The sequence below is a fragment of the Nicotiana tabacum genome, chromosome 14 (genome assembly GCF_000715075.1).
Source record: "Nicotiana tabacum cultivar K326 chromosome 14, ASM71507v2, whole genome shotgun sequence".
Classification (NCBI taxonomy): domain Eukaryota; kingdom Viridiplantae; phylum Streptophyta; class Magnoliopsida; order Solanales; family Solanaceae; genus Nicotiana; species Nicotiana tabacum.
This window is the reverse complement of record NC_134093.1, coordinates 23192728-23209722: the sequence shown is the minus strand read 5'-3', so window position 1 is coordinate 23209722 and position 16995 is coordinate 23192728. Positions and strand designations below refer to the sequence as shown.

The window sequence follows — 16995 nt, the reverse complement described above, 5'->3', positions numbered from 1 at the left end:
TTACCAATTTTGGACAAAATAATAACAGCTATTATTCATTTCCAAACTAATTAGATTCTAATATATGAACTATTAAATATACATTTTACTGAATTTGGACTTGTATCATATTCCGATAATAATTTTTTTGAAAAGGTACAACAAGTCATAAATTATTTTTCATAAGGTCTATCTAAAACTTAAAACCTAAGAGCTGTAATGTCATTTTCTAAATTAAAAAGTTCAACAAAATTAAGAAAATTTATTCATTTTTTATTGACTTAATCATTGTTGCAGGTGTGTCACGTGCCATCAAAAGTACACGTGTCCGACTATAAAACCTTGCTGCAACGTCATATCTGTAACTGCTGGTGGGTAAAACAAATAATTAACGTCATAACAAAAAAAAAACAAAAGAAACACTAAAAAAGCAAAATAACAGAAATTTAAGAGCTGCAAATCTACAGAAAAAGAAAAAAATAGAAAAACATTTGAAAAGAGCCTTTTCTTTTTCTTTAACTTTCTCTTCTTCTTCTTCGATCCCATCAGAGCCCTTATTCTGAATCAAATTTAGGTTTTTTTCTTCATCATTTTCAAAATTCCAAATTTTGGCCCCTCAACTACTCGAATTTTTATCCATTTACCCCGAAATTGAGAATTGAATTTGTTGTTATTACTCACAATTATTTCTTGTATATGAAATGAAATGTAGATTTGATTGACCTGTTTTGTTATAAGAGAATCTGGAGTTAATTTTTTTAATTAGGGTTTTGGGACGAGGATTTAAGAGGAAAGTTTTGATTTTTCTGCGGTTTTGAATGGCGTCAGCTCAGGTGCTAAAAAAGCAAGAGCATTTGCAAGCTGGGAAAAAGAAGGTATTTGAGTTTTTTTTTTTGAATCTTAGAAAAGAGATGCTTTGGTTTGGTTTAGGGATTTACTTTTTAAGGTTGTAGGATTACTTAATTTACTTGATCGTCTGCAAATTAATGTTTAATTTGTAGATAATAATAATGAGCTGAATTCTATGCGTGGAGAAGGTTTATATTGAATCATATTCTACTTCTGATTGGTTACAAGTTGGAGTGTGGTAAAGAAATCTCTTATTTTGAATTATCATAAGTACCTTTGAATTGTTATCACCTAGTTGAAGTTTATGGACTCCCTTTTCAAGAACGTGACACACCGAGTCAGATCCAGGATTTAAACTTTATGAGTTTGGGATGTCATTGAACCCACTAAGCATTTGAGTTACTGAGTTAGAAATTTAATATTACATATTTAGAAGCTCAGTTGAACCCGTAACTCGTACTGTAACGGGAAATTTTAGGTGCATTGTCTATTTATCCTTTATCATCCATAAACAAGGATTGCGACATGGCTTTTGATTTGTGAAAATGGTGCAATTTCAATTATCATGTATGAAGTTAAAACACATCAAGACTAAGATTTGAGGTTGTAGCTTGAGAAGGTGCTTTTTGTTGGTTGGATAAATTCTAGATTTTCAAACTGTTATAGACAGTTCTACTCGAGTGAGGCTGGCAGTGAAAGATATCATTGCCTAGATCATCTTCTATAAGGATTAAGGGCATTCTTTCCTTATCAAAAAAAAAAAAGGATCATCTTTTATAAGGGCAGATCTTATAATGTCACAATACTTGAATGAAACTAGCATGAAATGAATCTGATGGGTGATACTTTTTCAAAGACTTTGTTATACAAAGATTTGATACTCGGAAATATATAATCAGGTAAAGCTGGCCAGGGATTGATTTAGATGATAGAAAACCTTTGAGCCTAATGTGAAGCATCAGCGCTGATCAATCTGATCTTTCAGGTAGAAGTGAACATTAGCTGTGTTGAGATAGCTGTTTTTTTTCTTTTTTGCTTATCCCTATAGCTGACAATACTGCATAACTGGTACTATTGATTTCAGAACATCTTCTATTAAGGCAGTAGTTACAGGGTGTATACTCGTAAAAGAATTGTCTTTCGTCAGTACAAAGATTCTAATATGTTGGCTGACTGGTTTTGGGTGGGGTACACGTTCTCTTCCTCATCTGCAACCAGGTTTTGGTGTCCTATACTACGACATTGGTGCTGATGTCTTTCGAAAGCACATTGGTGCAGATATCTTCTGAAAGACCGCGCCTTAAAAGCTCCGGACGCCATCTTTCAAAATGTTAATCTGTTCTACACTTTGCCGTTGTTTAACAATTTAAATACTTGTGACATCAAGAACTGCAAAAAAATATGAGTTGGTGTTGTCCCACAAGCTGTGGCATCCTGCTAAAATTATGGTTATCATCATACCAACATCTAGATTAATCTTCTTTCGTATTAAAAGAGGTTGTTGGCTGCTCCCTTTTTTTCTATTGTTTCGACTTCACTAAATTGCTATTGCCTTGTCTATGTTCTGAACATCACCTGCTTTTGGTCTTTATAGAATTTGGTGCAATTCTTATTTATCTGATACTTTTGCAACTGTATCATTTGCAGCTAGAGGAGTTTCGCAAGAAGAGAGCAGCAGAGAAGGCTAAAAAGTCGACTCCAAATAGTCAACAGCTTGCTTCTGATGGAGGCGTAGAGAATCAATCTTCGGGAAATGAACACTCTAGAATTAAGGACTCCAGTGGAGCTGGTACATCTGATACTGTTGACAGATCTGTTCTAGAACCTTCTGAAGTACATGCTAAGCATGATTTAGCGAAGCCTGATATTACCCAGAAGTCTGATTCAATTTTTCGCCAAGATGCTAATGCTGGTGCTACGGCTAGTTTGTACAAGTACAACGATGATGCTGTTCTAACTTCTGCTGTTCGTGCCAACAGTTATGATTTTGGTTCTTCCATCTCAGCGTTATCTCATTTAGAAGATAAAGGGTCTAAAAGTGATGAGAATCTTAAGGTTTCTGAAAGAGTTAGTGATACTTATGACTCCACTGAGAAGAGGGAGAATGATGGGGCCTTAGAAGGTCTTCCATTCGGATTTACGACTAATCACTCTACAGCCATTTTTCCGTCATCGTCCCCCAATAATGACAGAATTTCAAGTCAGTTCACTTATGATGATCTGGGTAAAAGCATATCAGAGGAGAATCATGCAAAGGATCATTCTGTAACTAATGATGGTACTTATCATGCTTTTCCAGAAAATGTCTCACCTTCAAATTCATTTGGTTCTCATCAAGACAAGCCAAGTTATACAGATCGCTGGACTAGTGGCATGAGTTCCTCTTCATATGGTGGTAATTTTCTTGGTTATAATGTATCTGTTCTGCACCTGAAGGACCTTTGTTTCCATAATTTCTTTATCTCCTTTTCTCCATTCTTCTATGGTTTCTTTGACCCAGCGAACCGATTAGTGTAGTGCACTATTTACTTTGCCACATTGATGGTGCACAATCTGATATCTATATCCCCTTTTTTGGTAGATTACATGCCTCGTGCTACCAGTGTCACAAAATTTTATCCTGAAGTTGGGCGAAATGATGTTGCTGTGGGATCTAGTAATTTTGTGGTGCCTGATAAAGGATACAGCCAGTTAAGCAGCTCCGGTATTGACTTGACTAAAACTTCTCCTTGGGCGTCGGACTCCAAGTATGACGGTTTTAGTTTTGATGCTAGAAGTTCTTCTAGTTACTCACAGATGTCTCCGCCCACAACTGGGGCAACTGGGAGGAGATCTCCATCTTTCCTTGATTCCATCAACATTTCAAAAGTTTCTGCTGCATCCCTTCCCTCAATAGGATCATTCGCTACAGACACGTATGACTTGGTTCACCCTAAGGACAGTCTGGGTTCATCAAATTCTGAGAACTTGACAAAACCTTCAAAAATTACTGGTAATGGGGTGGATCCATACAAGCATGCTGTTGAGAAAGATGTGGGAAACATGGACAGTAGACATTCATTTTACTCACAAAAGCAAAATGAAGATTTTGCTGCTTTAGAACAGGTTATTATACAATTTTCCCTGTTTTACATAGTAGGTCTACAATTGTTGAATACCATTTACCTACAGAAGCTCAAATTGCTCCTTACTTCCTGGCTTTTGGGTTGGCATATATTCTTATTGCCCACTTTAGTGAGAACATTGGGCCGGAAACAAATGCTGTCCAGTCACCAACAATGTGATGCTTCTCATAAAGCAGATTGCATATTCAGCTACCAAAATTTCCTAAGTACCATGAATTGGTTCAAATAATGGGCAATTGATAGGCACAAGATTTAGAGTTTCCTACTCAGTTGACTGTGAAAACTAACTATTTCGTTGTTTCAGGCCGCTGTCAAAAATAGCAATTTCATGAAATTCAAGTTGTTAGCCACAATGGGTGTAAACTAGGATGTAGAAACTCTACTCATAACAACAGATCTTGGTACAATTTTAGATGAACTGCTAATATAGGGCATGCTAACATAGAGTTGTGTTTTGTCTAAGAGCATGTTAGATCAATTAGGTAGCGTGAAAATACTTTGACAAAAGAAAGAAAAAAGAATGATGTCTGGTGCTTTTTATTTATTTATTTATATTTATGAAAAACTGAAGAATAATATACCTTATTCTCAAGGTTTTCTTTTGGAGTAAATGAGTAATAAACATATGATCTCTATCAAATAGAAGATATTAAGTGCTGGTCAGTGTTATCAAAGGCGAAAAGCGCAAAAAAGCTCTAAGGCCCGTTGGGGCTTTAAGCGCAAAGCGCAAATAAAACGTGAGCTGTAATGAAAAAAAGCGCAACTGGATTAAGAAGTAAAAATATGTATATGTAGTCCAAGACCAACAATTATAAGCAAGAATAACAAATATATGGAAAAAAAATTGAAGAAAAAATAACGATAAAGTGAAATATCAATTGTTCAGTGTCGCATTTTCAGGATTACACTCAGTGGCAAGGAAAGTATGCCTTAGATCCTTGATGCAACACTGAAGCATCCGCAAAGCGAGGCGCAGTGCTCAACATGTTCTGAGCCTCGCTTTAGGGCTTAAGCGCGCCTTTGACAACACTGGTGCTAGTGAAGGTTCTAAAATAGTGCACACTGTCTAACATGTGGAAATAATGCCATCCACTTTAAGAGATTCATTAGCCAGAGCTTTATTTAATTTGCACCTTGTAATATATATGGTAGGCGAGTAGCAAGTTCAAATCCTGCTGGGGAACCAGGTCTGGTATTCATGTGGAGACGGTTGAAGCCTTGAAGGAGCGATGCCCCATTATCTACTGACTTTTGTAACCGGAGCCTATGGTTTTGTCGTTTATTAATATATATACACACACACACACACACATACATACATATTTACATATGTGCATATACAATTTAAGCTGGAAAAAGAGAAATAATGTCAGGTATGTTGAATGTGCTGAAAGGTAATTTGATGCGAACTGAACACTGCCCAATGCCCAATCATGTTTCTTTTCTTTAATTGTGAACTACAGAATGTCCTGTGCATTTATTAAGCTAAAAGAGTTTTTTCCTGCAGTGAACGGATATGAGTAATAAACACACACCTTGTTGCTTCATTCAAATAATACTGTCAAGATTTTTGAAGGTCTCATGCATTTGTTTATTTTTCTTGTTCCAATAAAAGAATGGTGCCATGCATTTGTACATATCCAGGGTTGATGGAGCTAAAAGAAAAAGATAGAATAGGTATTTCTGGTGTATACTAATAATTAAAGGACACTTGAACTTCATCATTCAGATAATATCCAAAATCAAGAATTGGCATCTTCCGTTTCTATTGAGGGGCGGGACAGCCTATGGCAAGAAAAAGACAGGGACATGCGTGACCCATATTTGTCCGGATATAGGATTTTGTATAGGATCTGCAGTGGTAAACAGTAACATGCTCTATGCTTATTTTCTACAGCATATTGAAGATTTAACACAAGAGAAGTTCTCCTTACAACGCGCTCTTGAGGCTTCACGAGCTCTAGCAGAGTCTCTAGCTGCTGAAAATTCAACTCTGACAGATAGTTATAACCAACAGGTATACTTTCATACTTCTGCATTTATTCAGAACTGTCAAAAGTCAAAACTTAGCAGGCTTTCCATAGGGAAGCATATGCAAGCTTAAAATATATGTTACATAGGCCATGTTGTTTCCAAACCCAATGAGAAGCTTTCAGATTAACTGTTGGCAAAATAGAAGTTCTGATTCTCCCTTATACAACTGGTCAGCATTATTATGTGTCAGCTGTTTTCTTATGGTAACTTGTACATTAATTATTTTCTACATTCTACATTTTTGTTGTCAAACCTAATGCATTACTAAAGGATTACGTGCCATCCTCATGGTTTTCTGGTAGAAGTATGTAATGAGTATTGTACGACTATTCTTTTCATGCGTTTTTGATGTAAATCCTAAAATCATTATCAAAGAAATAGTGTCGTTTTCTTATACCAGTGTTAGGTACTAACATAGAATAACTAAGTCAAAATTGTTACATCCTGTCTTTATAGTGTTCATAAAAGTGTTCATCGAGTCCCTTTAGTCTAAGATATAAATTACATGAGAACTTGCTGGCATATATTGATAGAGAAATATAAATTAAAATGGACTACAAAGTCATGGAAAAAATGTTGCAAGCAGAAAGGCACCAAAGTAAACTAGAGTAATGGGGCTTTTGTTGTTGTTGGTGGGTCGTGCTGCCAACATTAATCTCATAATAACATTTTGACTGGATAAATAATATAGGATCCCAAGACAACTCTCATTGTTACGTCCTAGTGGCATACCTACTCTATAAGCTATTTACTTGAGCACGTTTGGCGTAGCTGATTAAAAGTAGCTGAAGAGCATCAAGTGCCGAAAAACACTTTTTAAGTGGTGAACCTGAATCTATAAATAAGTAATTACATGGTTGGATAGAAGTGCTGAAGTTAATAATAAGCAATTAATGTGTTCGGTAAAAAAGTTCGCACTATTTTATTAAGATGATTGAAATGCTCTTAAAGCTATTTACAAAAAATATAAACGTAAAAGTATCATTACATGGAAAAAGATCAACAATGGAAATGGATTGGAGAGGGAGTTTTGGGTTTTGTTCTATCAAGCGTTGGGGATAAAATAATACTTTTGAAGGGCTTTATCAGAAAAAGTACTACCTTTTTTCAATTTATGTGACATATTTTCCTTGTTAGTTCATTCCAAAAAGAATAACACATTTCTATATTTGGAAACATTTTACCCATTTTACTCTTAATGAGAAGCTTTATAGTCACACAAATGTATGGCCCCACAAAGCTTTTACCCTTTAAGCTTAAGACCACAAGTTCCAAATTTCTTCTCTTTTCTCTTAAACTCCGTGCCGAGTCAAAGTACGTCACATAAATTGAAACGGAGGGAGTGATACTTTTGAAGGTGACCAACTTATGGATTTTGGTTTATTTTGCTTATAAATGCTTGTCTTATAAGCACTTTTCATGTTTACTAAATGCTTAGATAAGCCAAAAGTGCTTATAAGATGGTTTCCACCAGCTTAAGAGCTTATCCAAACACCCACTTATTTTCTTCATAGTTAAAATACCTTTTATGCAATATATGCTAGTGAAGATTAGCTCTGGGTCAGTGTCTAAATGTCTTCTTGGAGGCATGATCGAAGAGCTAACTTACCTTGAAAGCTACATCAGTGTGAGAATGAACTACATAGAGCTTCATAGACAACTATGCACTAGTCTGCACTTGGCCCCTGTGTAGGTTCTGATCTGAGTAGTTATGTTACATGGAACGAGTACGGGTATCCGATACGCTGTGCAGATTCATCATTATTTAAATCTTGAACTCTAGGATACAAATATAGGTGCAGTTGGCAAGACATGGCTAGTAGATGTATACATATCTCAGTATTAATTGAAAAGTCATAGAACTAGAACAAGTGTGTGCCTTAGGTGTGTGTGTTTGTTTATCTACATATGTATATTTAGCAATAATTATGAGAATGAAAATAAAAAACTGGAGTTGCAGGGCAATAAGCTCTCGTCAGAGAGCTTCAGAGACAACAATGCGCTAGTCGGGCACTTGGCCCCTGTTTAGGTTTTGATCTGAGTAGCTAAGTTACATGGAGATGGGCACAGATATCCAATACGGGTGTGGATTTAGAAGTTAGATTCATCATCATTTAAATCCTAAAATTCTAGAATACGAATAAGAATATGGTGCCAATCCTATGCGTATCCCACACTCACACCCAAATCCTGCTGGATCAGACATGGTGTGGCAGGTGGTTTTGAAGGACTTGTGTAGCATAGCTGAACAGTTAATTAGTCACCTGTCAAAGCTAAAGGTTGTTAAGAAGTGCTGATCATAAAATTTGAAAAAGGACTTTTTGAGTCCACATCAGTTTATGAATTATATTCTCCTTTCTCTTGGTTGAGTTTTAGTTCGTATGTGTGCTTTTTTTTTTTTTTTTTTAAAATCATTTTGCAATACATCTACATGACCAGTTCATATGGCTGGCCTCTCCTTGAAAATCTTTACACTTTTGGTAATGATGTGTGTGCCTTTACATTTTGCAATAAATCTACATGACCTGTATTTTCTTTTGCAGGGAAGTTTTGTTGCCCAACTAAAGGCTGAGATGGAGAAGTTGCAGGAGGAGATTAAAGTTCATCTGGTCTGTACAATCTTGTTCTGTTTCCGCAACATATTTGAAATGTTGAACTTCTGGAAGTTGTTATTGATGACTTGCGTTTATTATCATTTTTTATAAGGACTTGTATTTATAATCTAGGCACCTTTTAAAGTTTGTTTTATTCTGTTTGATTATTATTTATTATATTTATTATTATTATGATTAGTGCACCCTTGAAAACAACATAACAACATTCCTTTTGAAAAAAAAAAGAATCTATTCGAGGGGAAGAGGACTCGAACCTCCACGCTATTTAGCACGAAATTTTGAGTCTCGTGTGTCTACTACTACTACTACTATTATTATTATTATTATTATGTATATCTGACTTATTCACTTTTTATTTTTATTTGGTAATGATGATGACATGAGTTGAGCCTAAATGGAGATTCATATAGCTGACCCCAATTTGTTTTGTAGCTGAGGCGTAGTTGTTGTTGTGTTTTATTCCCTTTGATATATCAAGAAGTGTTACTGATCAATTTGTTTTGGGGTTGTTGATGTGACATCTTAAAAGTTAGCATCCAGCACTATACAGATTGGAAGAGAACTAGTTTAAAGACGTTCTTTATCTTCTAACAGACTTGATTTGCTCTATGTAAAAGTTAGAAAGTGAAGCAATATATACTGGTTATCCGAATCTTCCATTTCTTTGCTTCCTACTTCTTTTTCCCTTTCTGTGGAGTGTGCAATAGTAATATGGTTTTAACTCTTTAGAGTACAAATGATTTATTAAATGATCAAGAGAGTTGATTGGTAGTTGAAGAATTTAACATGGTTGCTTCTCAAGTATGTCACACTAGTATCTATTACTCCCTTTGTTTCATTTTGTATGACACTTTTCCTTATTAGTCCGTTCCAAAAGAAAGACACCTTTTTATATTTGGAAACTTTTAAATTTTAAACTTCCAAATTTACCCGTATGACATGCTCTTATAACCATAGAAATGTTATGTGATGTTTAAGACCACAAGTTTTGAGGGTGCTTTTGATATGTACCGGAAGTCTTTCTTTCTTTTTAAAACTATTTGCGCAGTTAAAGACCACCTTTTAAAATGAATCAGAGGGAGCATTTATCAATTTGTTTTTTTCTTTACTCAAATTTCTGTCTTTCATGATCAAACCTTAGTCCTTGTTCCGCACTTTTTTTGATCTGGCTTCATTAAGTTTGTTTACCATCTCATAGTCTGACATTTGGTCTGGCAAATGGTAACGGATTCCCTAACTGATTGTGAATGGTTCTCCAGATTTAAATTTTGTCAAGAGGCATACATTTTGAGGTATCTGTAAAAACCTGTTGAAGAATGTATTTAATCACCTTACTTATCAAAAAAATGTACTTGAGCATCTAAACTCTGGTTACATATATCTAGGATCTTCTGGCCAAGGTTTCTGGAGCTATATGATGTACTAATTTCATTTATTGTCTTTGTTTAGATGAGTTGTGTGCCATCTATACATGGAAAACTTGCTCTTTTTTCTTTCCATCAATTTTTGTAATCAGATGGCTGGATGAGTCAGTAGCTTTCAGTATTATTGTAATTTGAGGTATATGATTTGCTTTCTTTATTGAATTCAATGTAACTAGGGTGAACTTGAAGCCGTGAAAATGGAATATACAAATGTACAATTGGAATGTAATGCTGCTGATGAACGCGCCAAGTTGTTGGCGTCCGAAGTGATTGGCTTGGAAGAGAAGGTAATTAACTGCAGTATTCCCTTCTGTTGACCCAAATAATTTGTTAGGCGTGTCTATATCAATATAATTTGTTAGGCATGTCTATATCAATATAATTTGTTAGGCATGTATTGACTTTAAAGTGATTTAACACTACTTCCTCTTTGTTACTGGTTTCACATTGAAATTTGAAACTTGTTTAACTTCGTCATCATAGCTTGAATTAGTGTAATGTCATTTCATTTTTAATTATAATTTAGTGAAAGTCATGGTGTATAAATAAGTTGACTGTATTGACTTTGAAATAAGGAATTATAGACTTTATGTTTCACTATCTAATTGTTTTGTTTTGAATTATAAGTCGGGTTTGTTCAATGTAAAACAAAACTTAAGCTGTTTAAGGTGGAGCACAATGTCTGGAGCATTTTTACCTTATCAGACATCAGGTGTTTAATCACTTAATACTTATTCAGTTCAAATGGTAACAGCATTTCTTGCAAACGTATGCTATTCTTGTAGTTCACATTTTTGTATGGAAAAAATAATTCTTTGTCAAAGAAATTGATTGTTAAGTAACTGCAAAGAAAATTGAAACTGGCTTCTCCAGATGTCTGCAAAACAGTTTGTGTTATTTCACTGATTTGTTTAAACTATCTTCTACCAAGTATTCCAAGATGATGTCTTGTTAATGTTTCTCACATATAATACTATGGCAGTTAAGAGGGAAATCCGGTCTTTTCTTCCAGCTTTCTGATGGTCTAAGGATAACGGTTAACTTAACTTATAGTTACTTAAATCAATAATGCTAGTCTTGGGTGATTGAGATGTCCAACCAGTGTATTCTTTTTTACCCGTCCTTTTAGGTAAGTGAATGCTGTTGCTTTTTTCTCTCTTTTTCTTTTTCGTGTTTCTTTCCTGGGGATATAGAATCTTTGCCAACTAAATATGAACTCTCTTTTGTGCCTGTTCTTTCTTTTTATTTTCTCCCATTCTGTTTGTAAAAAAATGTTATTGACAATTGGCTGAGACCGTAACTTTTGTTCTTTTTTTAATTTTTTTAATTATGGGATAGATTATTTTTTCTGGTCTTTATATTTTTGTCTACAACATTTTGTAGGCACTTCGTCTAAGATCTAATGAGCTTAAACTGGAGAAAGAGTTGGAGAAGTCACAAGCTGAACTGTCTTCTTTCAAGTATGTTCGAGGCTTGACTGTAAATTAATTAAGGCCGTCATGTTTCCACATAACTTTGTTCTGGTTATAGTTGTCATTTTCTTCTGTTCTCCATTTTCCTCCCTCCTGTCATTTAGACTCCCCACCCTTTTAGAGTGGGCATGCATCTTTTCATTTTGTAAAGTTGTAAAATTTTTCTCTGGTTTCTTTTTGGTGTACCTATGAGGTCCCTATTTGTATAGATAATCTGGTTTTCTTCATTGAGAACCATGTTTTGGTGTAGGTTCTCTTTTGTTGGCATACAACTTGTATACGGGGTTCTCCCCTTCTTTTAATAAAATTATTTACCTTGTCAAAAAAATAAAAAAGAGGGAGCTGAGTTGTGGTTTAATTGTTTCTTGGTAATGGAAATACTGATTGTTTGATGAATATGAAAAAGATATGCCAAATGGTGGCAGAATGTATTGCTTTTACTTATGATACTTCTAAAAAATTCGTGGCTTCTGAAATTAACTAGTTGGAAATCATATTGAGCAGCTGCATGTATATGATCTCATACTAATCTGTATTGGCATAAAAGTTTTAGCGTTGAAGTGAATGTGGGTAGTGAATATCAGAATAAAAAAGTTGAATCTTTTTCCCATTGTCATTAACCTTTAGATATCTATGGAGATGTGTATTGATCTCACTTAACTCTCTATCTTCCTGCAGGAAGAAAATTTCTAGCCTTGAAAAAGATCGTCAAGATCTGCAATCAACAATTGATGCTTTAAAAGAAGGTAAGATATGGCTATATCTGCTTGTGCGTACAGAAAAAGCAGTTTGCTTTTTTTATTGGAATTCAGTGTGTCTGCAGGGACACATATGTTGTGTCATTTTGACAAGTTTCACTGCCTTCAATTTTCTTAAATATACATCCCAGGTTCGATAAATACATCCAACTATCACAAATAAAATCATTAATCACACTCTGTTCAAAACGATTAAAAAAAAAGAGATTACACTCAGTTCAATAAGTACACAATAAGCCACAAAAAAAAGTATGTAATACTGCCTATTCTGTTGGCAAAATGGTTCCGAATTTCTTAATTATTTGTGATATTCTAGCTGTAATATCCCAACATTGGTTGCGTTTTGGGAGAAATATAGGTCAACACGTCTGCAGCCTGGTCATTTGATTAAGATAAAGTACCAAAAATAATTTTATTGGCTGGACTTATTATGCATATTCTCATGGAAGCAGTCGTCCAAAGAGTCTATAGGACTCCAAAGAGCAGCTTCCGAGTACCAACAACGAGTACTTTGTTATTGCTTCAAACCAATGAACAGTATCTTCTGACTGTTCATTTTGTTTATTTATGGTACCCTGGCTCCCTTTTTTGGATAAGTTATAGCAGCCTCGCTCCTTCAAGCCATTGAGGGGAAGGACCATTAAGATGCGAGCACTTCGTTTATCTGTAGATCATTTCATCATGCTGGAGTTAAAAATATTCGTCTGCTCCGTCATTGTGGTTAATTTTGTCTTTTCTTCGAATTCTTTTTGCACCCAGATGGTGTCTTTCCACAGGAAATGATTGATCTGTCATCCTTTTTTCTCCCTTTTGTAACAAACTTTAATATTTCATGGCTGTATTTCTCTGATGAACGATCTGAGACTTGAACCTTACAAAATTTTGGAGCTTTATGGCTCTGTCACTTCCAAGTAGGGCAAAATGCTGCAGAAGTTATTATTTCTAAACTATTTTTTTTGTGACTCTTGAAGTGATCTTTGGTTGTCAATATCCTTCCTACCTTTTCCTAATTTCTCTTTAATATGCTTAGTGTTGTGAGGCAATCTCTTTTCTCCATCATATGCTTAATTCCTTTATGTTTCCTGATTCTTCTTCCCAACAGAAAAGAAGCTTTTGCAGTCCAAATTCCTAAAAGCTTCTGCTAATGGCAAGTCAGTTGATCCTAGCAGGAGTATGCCGGCAAAAATAGATGTATCAACTTCAACAGAGGATCTCTGTATGTATTTCAAATTTCTCAAATTACTGCCTCATATCATTTGAAGGCCACTTTTTATCATTGAATTGCTTTTTATATATTCATAGATTTCAAATTGTGTCCATTCAGGTGAAGATACTATCGCAAGTAGTGCCATAAATGACCCTAATTTGGTTGGTGCTGATGGCCCCGCCTTCTCTTCTCTGCCTGATTTTGGGCAGCTTAGTCTTGAAAGTTTGTCACTGGCCATTCCTGCAGATCAGATTAGGATGATCCAAAACATTAATACATTAATTTCTGAGGTAGCATGATATCCTTGAGACTGATCATTTTCTACACCCTCTAATTTAGTCCTATCTTCTTTGCTCCAAATAAAATCAGGCGTTCATGACTATCAAATAACTAAAAATTGCACTACTTGGAATGATTACAGTTAGCCTTGGAGAAAGACGAATTGACAAAAGCCCTGTCAGTCGAATCTTCTCAGAGCTCGAAATTGAAGGTAATTTGAACCGATGTGCTAGACGGCAATCTCATTCTCTGCTTTTTCCTTTTCTTTTTACCTGAAATTTTTTATTCCTTTCTTTTTCCCCTTTGTTATCTGTGAGTAAACTACATGCATATTTCTTTGGTCATGTATGGACTACTAATCTCTAAAAACTCATCCTCTCCAACATGCCCAGACATTCTTTTTAATATCTGGCCAGCTTCATGTAGTGTTTGTGTTAGAAGTCCCGCATTAATCTTCTTGAGGTTCATAGCTAGTTTAAAGGTGGATACTAATAATTTTGTTTCTCTCATTATAATATTCTTGGGGGATTTTCCTTCTGTTCCTTTTGGGTGTCAAGGAGTTAAACAAGGACTTAACTCGAAAGCTTGAAGCTCAAACTCAAAGACTGGAGCTTTTAACAGCTCAAAGCATGGCAAATGATAACAGCCAAGCAAGGCAACCAGATTCAGTGTCTGTACATGACAATATGGCGTATGCTGATGAAGGAGATGAGGTAACTTAACATATGTTGCTTTGTAAGCCTTTTACTGATATGACTTCTAATTACTGCTTTTATGTGCTTCGCTAGCCTTCTAAAGATGTTTTGTTACCTTTCCATCTTTCAATTTTAATAGTTCTACACTTCTGCTGTTACCTTTCTTCGTAAAGGGAACTTAAATGATAAGGCCTCTATGCTCTAGGATTCCTTATTTAAAATTCATCTGTGTTAAATGCTAAACTACATTGATTATAGCAAGCTAAGAAAGACTTGAGTTTGAACTTGACTCTTTCTCTTGGAGTCAAGTTGCTGGAAATTATCCAATCTGGCATCAGGCTGTTAATCTTGCATGTTGGTGCATATCGCCAAGCTGATAATATCCAGTATGATTAGTTTGGTGGTTGCTGTAATTTTTCCTTTTTATCTTCTTTTTTGTTTCTTTTTTTGCATGTCGTTTGGATCAGGTGGTGGAACGGGTCTTGGGATGGATCATGAAGCTTTTTCCTGGAGGGCCATCAAGACGGCGAACCAGCAAGCTTCTTTAATCTTCATGGCACGAGTATGATGACGAGTGTTTTCTTGTGAAAAGCTAGCCTTTTGCTCCTCTCCAGCCTGTATTTTTGGTAGCCAGACGGAGTCCAGATTTTGTACATTATCCATGGTTTAGACACACACCCCATTTTTTTTTTTCCACCAGAGAAGCAAATTGTATCTAAGAGGCATATCAGAAGATGGGATAGCCAGTTCTAGACAGTTTTGGCAATTGTATCTAAGAGGCATATCGGAAGATGGGATAGCCTGTTCTAGACAGTTTTGGCAATTGTATCTAAGAGGCATATCGGAAGATGGGATAGCCAGTTCTCGACAGTTTTGGCAATAAACATGATTTCGTTGTATACAAGGATTCGTTTATCAAACATTGTAATGAAGATTAGAGACGAAGAAAGATTTGGGGACTTCTACATGATGTATTTCCAGAAGATGTGTTTAATTGTCAATCACGAGAAGAAAAGGTTCAAATGTACTTTTCTCTTTTCTGGAAATGATATTTCTTTTTATATAAATATTATTTTCCTTATGTTGTATTTGCTGAAAACTGGGGCTTTAAGTAGCCCAATATATTAAAAAGATGTTTTTGGCTGTCCTTTGTACTTGCTCTGGAACCAGAATTCCATTAGTTTTTCCATTTAATTTATTATAATATTGTGTGTTCTTTGTTCTAGACAAGCGATTTATAACTCAGTTGAATCGCGATTTTGGTTCTTCCTTTCCAAGTGCAATGCATGTCCAACAAATGGGTTTACAATATTTTTTTAATGATAATGGTGTTCGAGCTAGTTTATACGTGCCTCAACCTATTTTATTCGAGCATAAATATTGAGTAACTCTGCCAAGAACAAATATGATAATTACATCATTGGTTTATAAAGTAAGATAAACCCGAAAAAATTGTTGAAGGTATTCAAATATAAAACCAAAATCCATTATTTAATATTTCTTCTATTAAAATTAATTGTCCAAGGTTGATTTTGATGGTCAAAATGAAGAATTTGGCAGTTGTATTATTCATAGTTACTCTTTGCAACCTAACGTCAATTATTTGAATATAACATATTATAGCCTGAAATTTTTGAACAAAAAACTTAGAAAAAAATAGTACTCCTAAAATTAATCAATTTGACCTTTTAAGATACCGAGCACGGACAGATGATTTTCTTTAAATATTTCATCTTCCACCATATAATTTTGTTGGGCGACACGGAGTGAGTATTTTTTTTTTTTGGTAATCTTTTCACTGTTTTTAAAAATTATAAAATTGATTAATTTAGGTTTGCGCCATCTAAACTCGACAAACTGCTGATTTATGAAAATGCTTGTTTTGGAAATGTTCTTTTGAACTTATTCACGCTTCTTTTTATAATCCTCATATATTTCACTGTTCCTTAAATATATTTTTATAAAAATTATTGTTAATCAAAGATTCAGAGTTACTGCTTCTTTTCTATTTTTCATTAAACCGCATTAAGGAACGTGGTATACAAAATGTTAGTAAATGATATAATTACAGTTCCATTTGCATGTACTAGTCTTGTGAATGTTTGGACGCTCAAACCACAAAAGATGAACCAAATTGTTAAATAAAATCTGTTTGTTTTTGACTTTTTTCTTAATTCTCTCTAATGATAATTAGTATTACTTGCAGTATTTACACGGTTGTCTTGTAGTAGCATTTAATTAGTTGAAAAAATTTATTTATTAGTACACCAGCTATTTATAATAATGCAACATTACACTAATATTATACGGTTTGGTTGTGGAAATGAGCGAGTAATCCCACACCGTTATTGAACAATTTTTTTTCTCCAGTTATAACACCCAAAGGAGGCAACACTAATCGCCGAGCTCAGCAATGTGGGCTTGTTACCCAAATGGGGGCGATAATGTGATGGGATGTTGGGCCGCTCCAGATGGTAGGGCTTGGTGGGCTAATTTCTGGCCTGCCCTGTCCAAGCACAGAGTTGGGTCATGTGGCCCAAGCGAAAGCATGGGTTGCT

The 16995-nt window shown here is 35.0% G+C and overlaps 1 protein-coding gene across 2 annotated transcripts; it reads left to right on the top strand.

Annotated features, from left to right (window-relative positions):
* Positions 1–453: 453 nt before the first annotated feature.
* Positions 454–15585, top strand: LOC107815013 (protein BLISTER). 2 transcript variants are annotated; one of them, XM_075229411.1, is made up of 14 exons: positions 468–854; positions 2476–3028; positions 3128–3223; positions 3410–3933; positions 5851–5970; positions 8531–8596; positions 10203–10313; positions 11410–11486; positions 12177–12244; positions 13359–13472; positions 13581–13753; positions 13885–13953; positions 14300–14455; positions 14905–15585. In XM_075229411.1, exons 1-14 carry the CDS (start codon positions 798–800, stop codon positions 14983–14985), a joined length of 2265 nt encoding a protein of 754 aa, XP_075085512.1. In that variant the 5' UTR covers positions 468–797; the 3' UTR covers positions 14986–15585. The 2 variants fall into 2 exon arrangements, with proteins under 2 accessions (XP_016496005.1, XP_075085512.1); XM_016640519.2 differs by having other exon boundaries at positions 454–854; positions 2476–3223.
* Positions 15586–16995: the final 1410 nt, after the last annotated feature.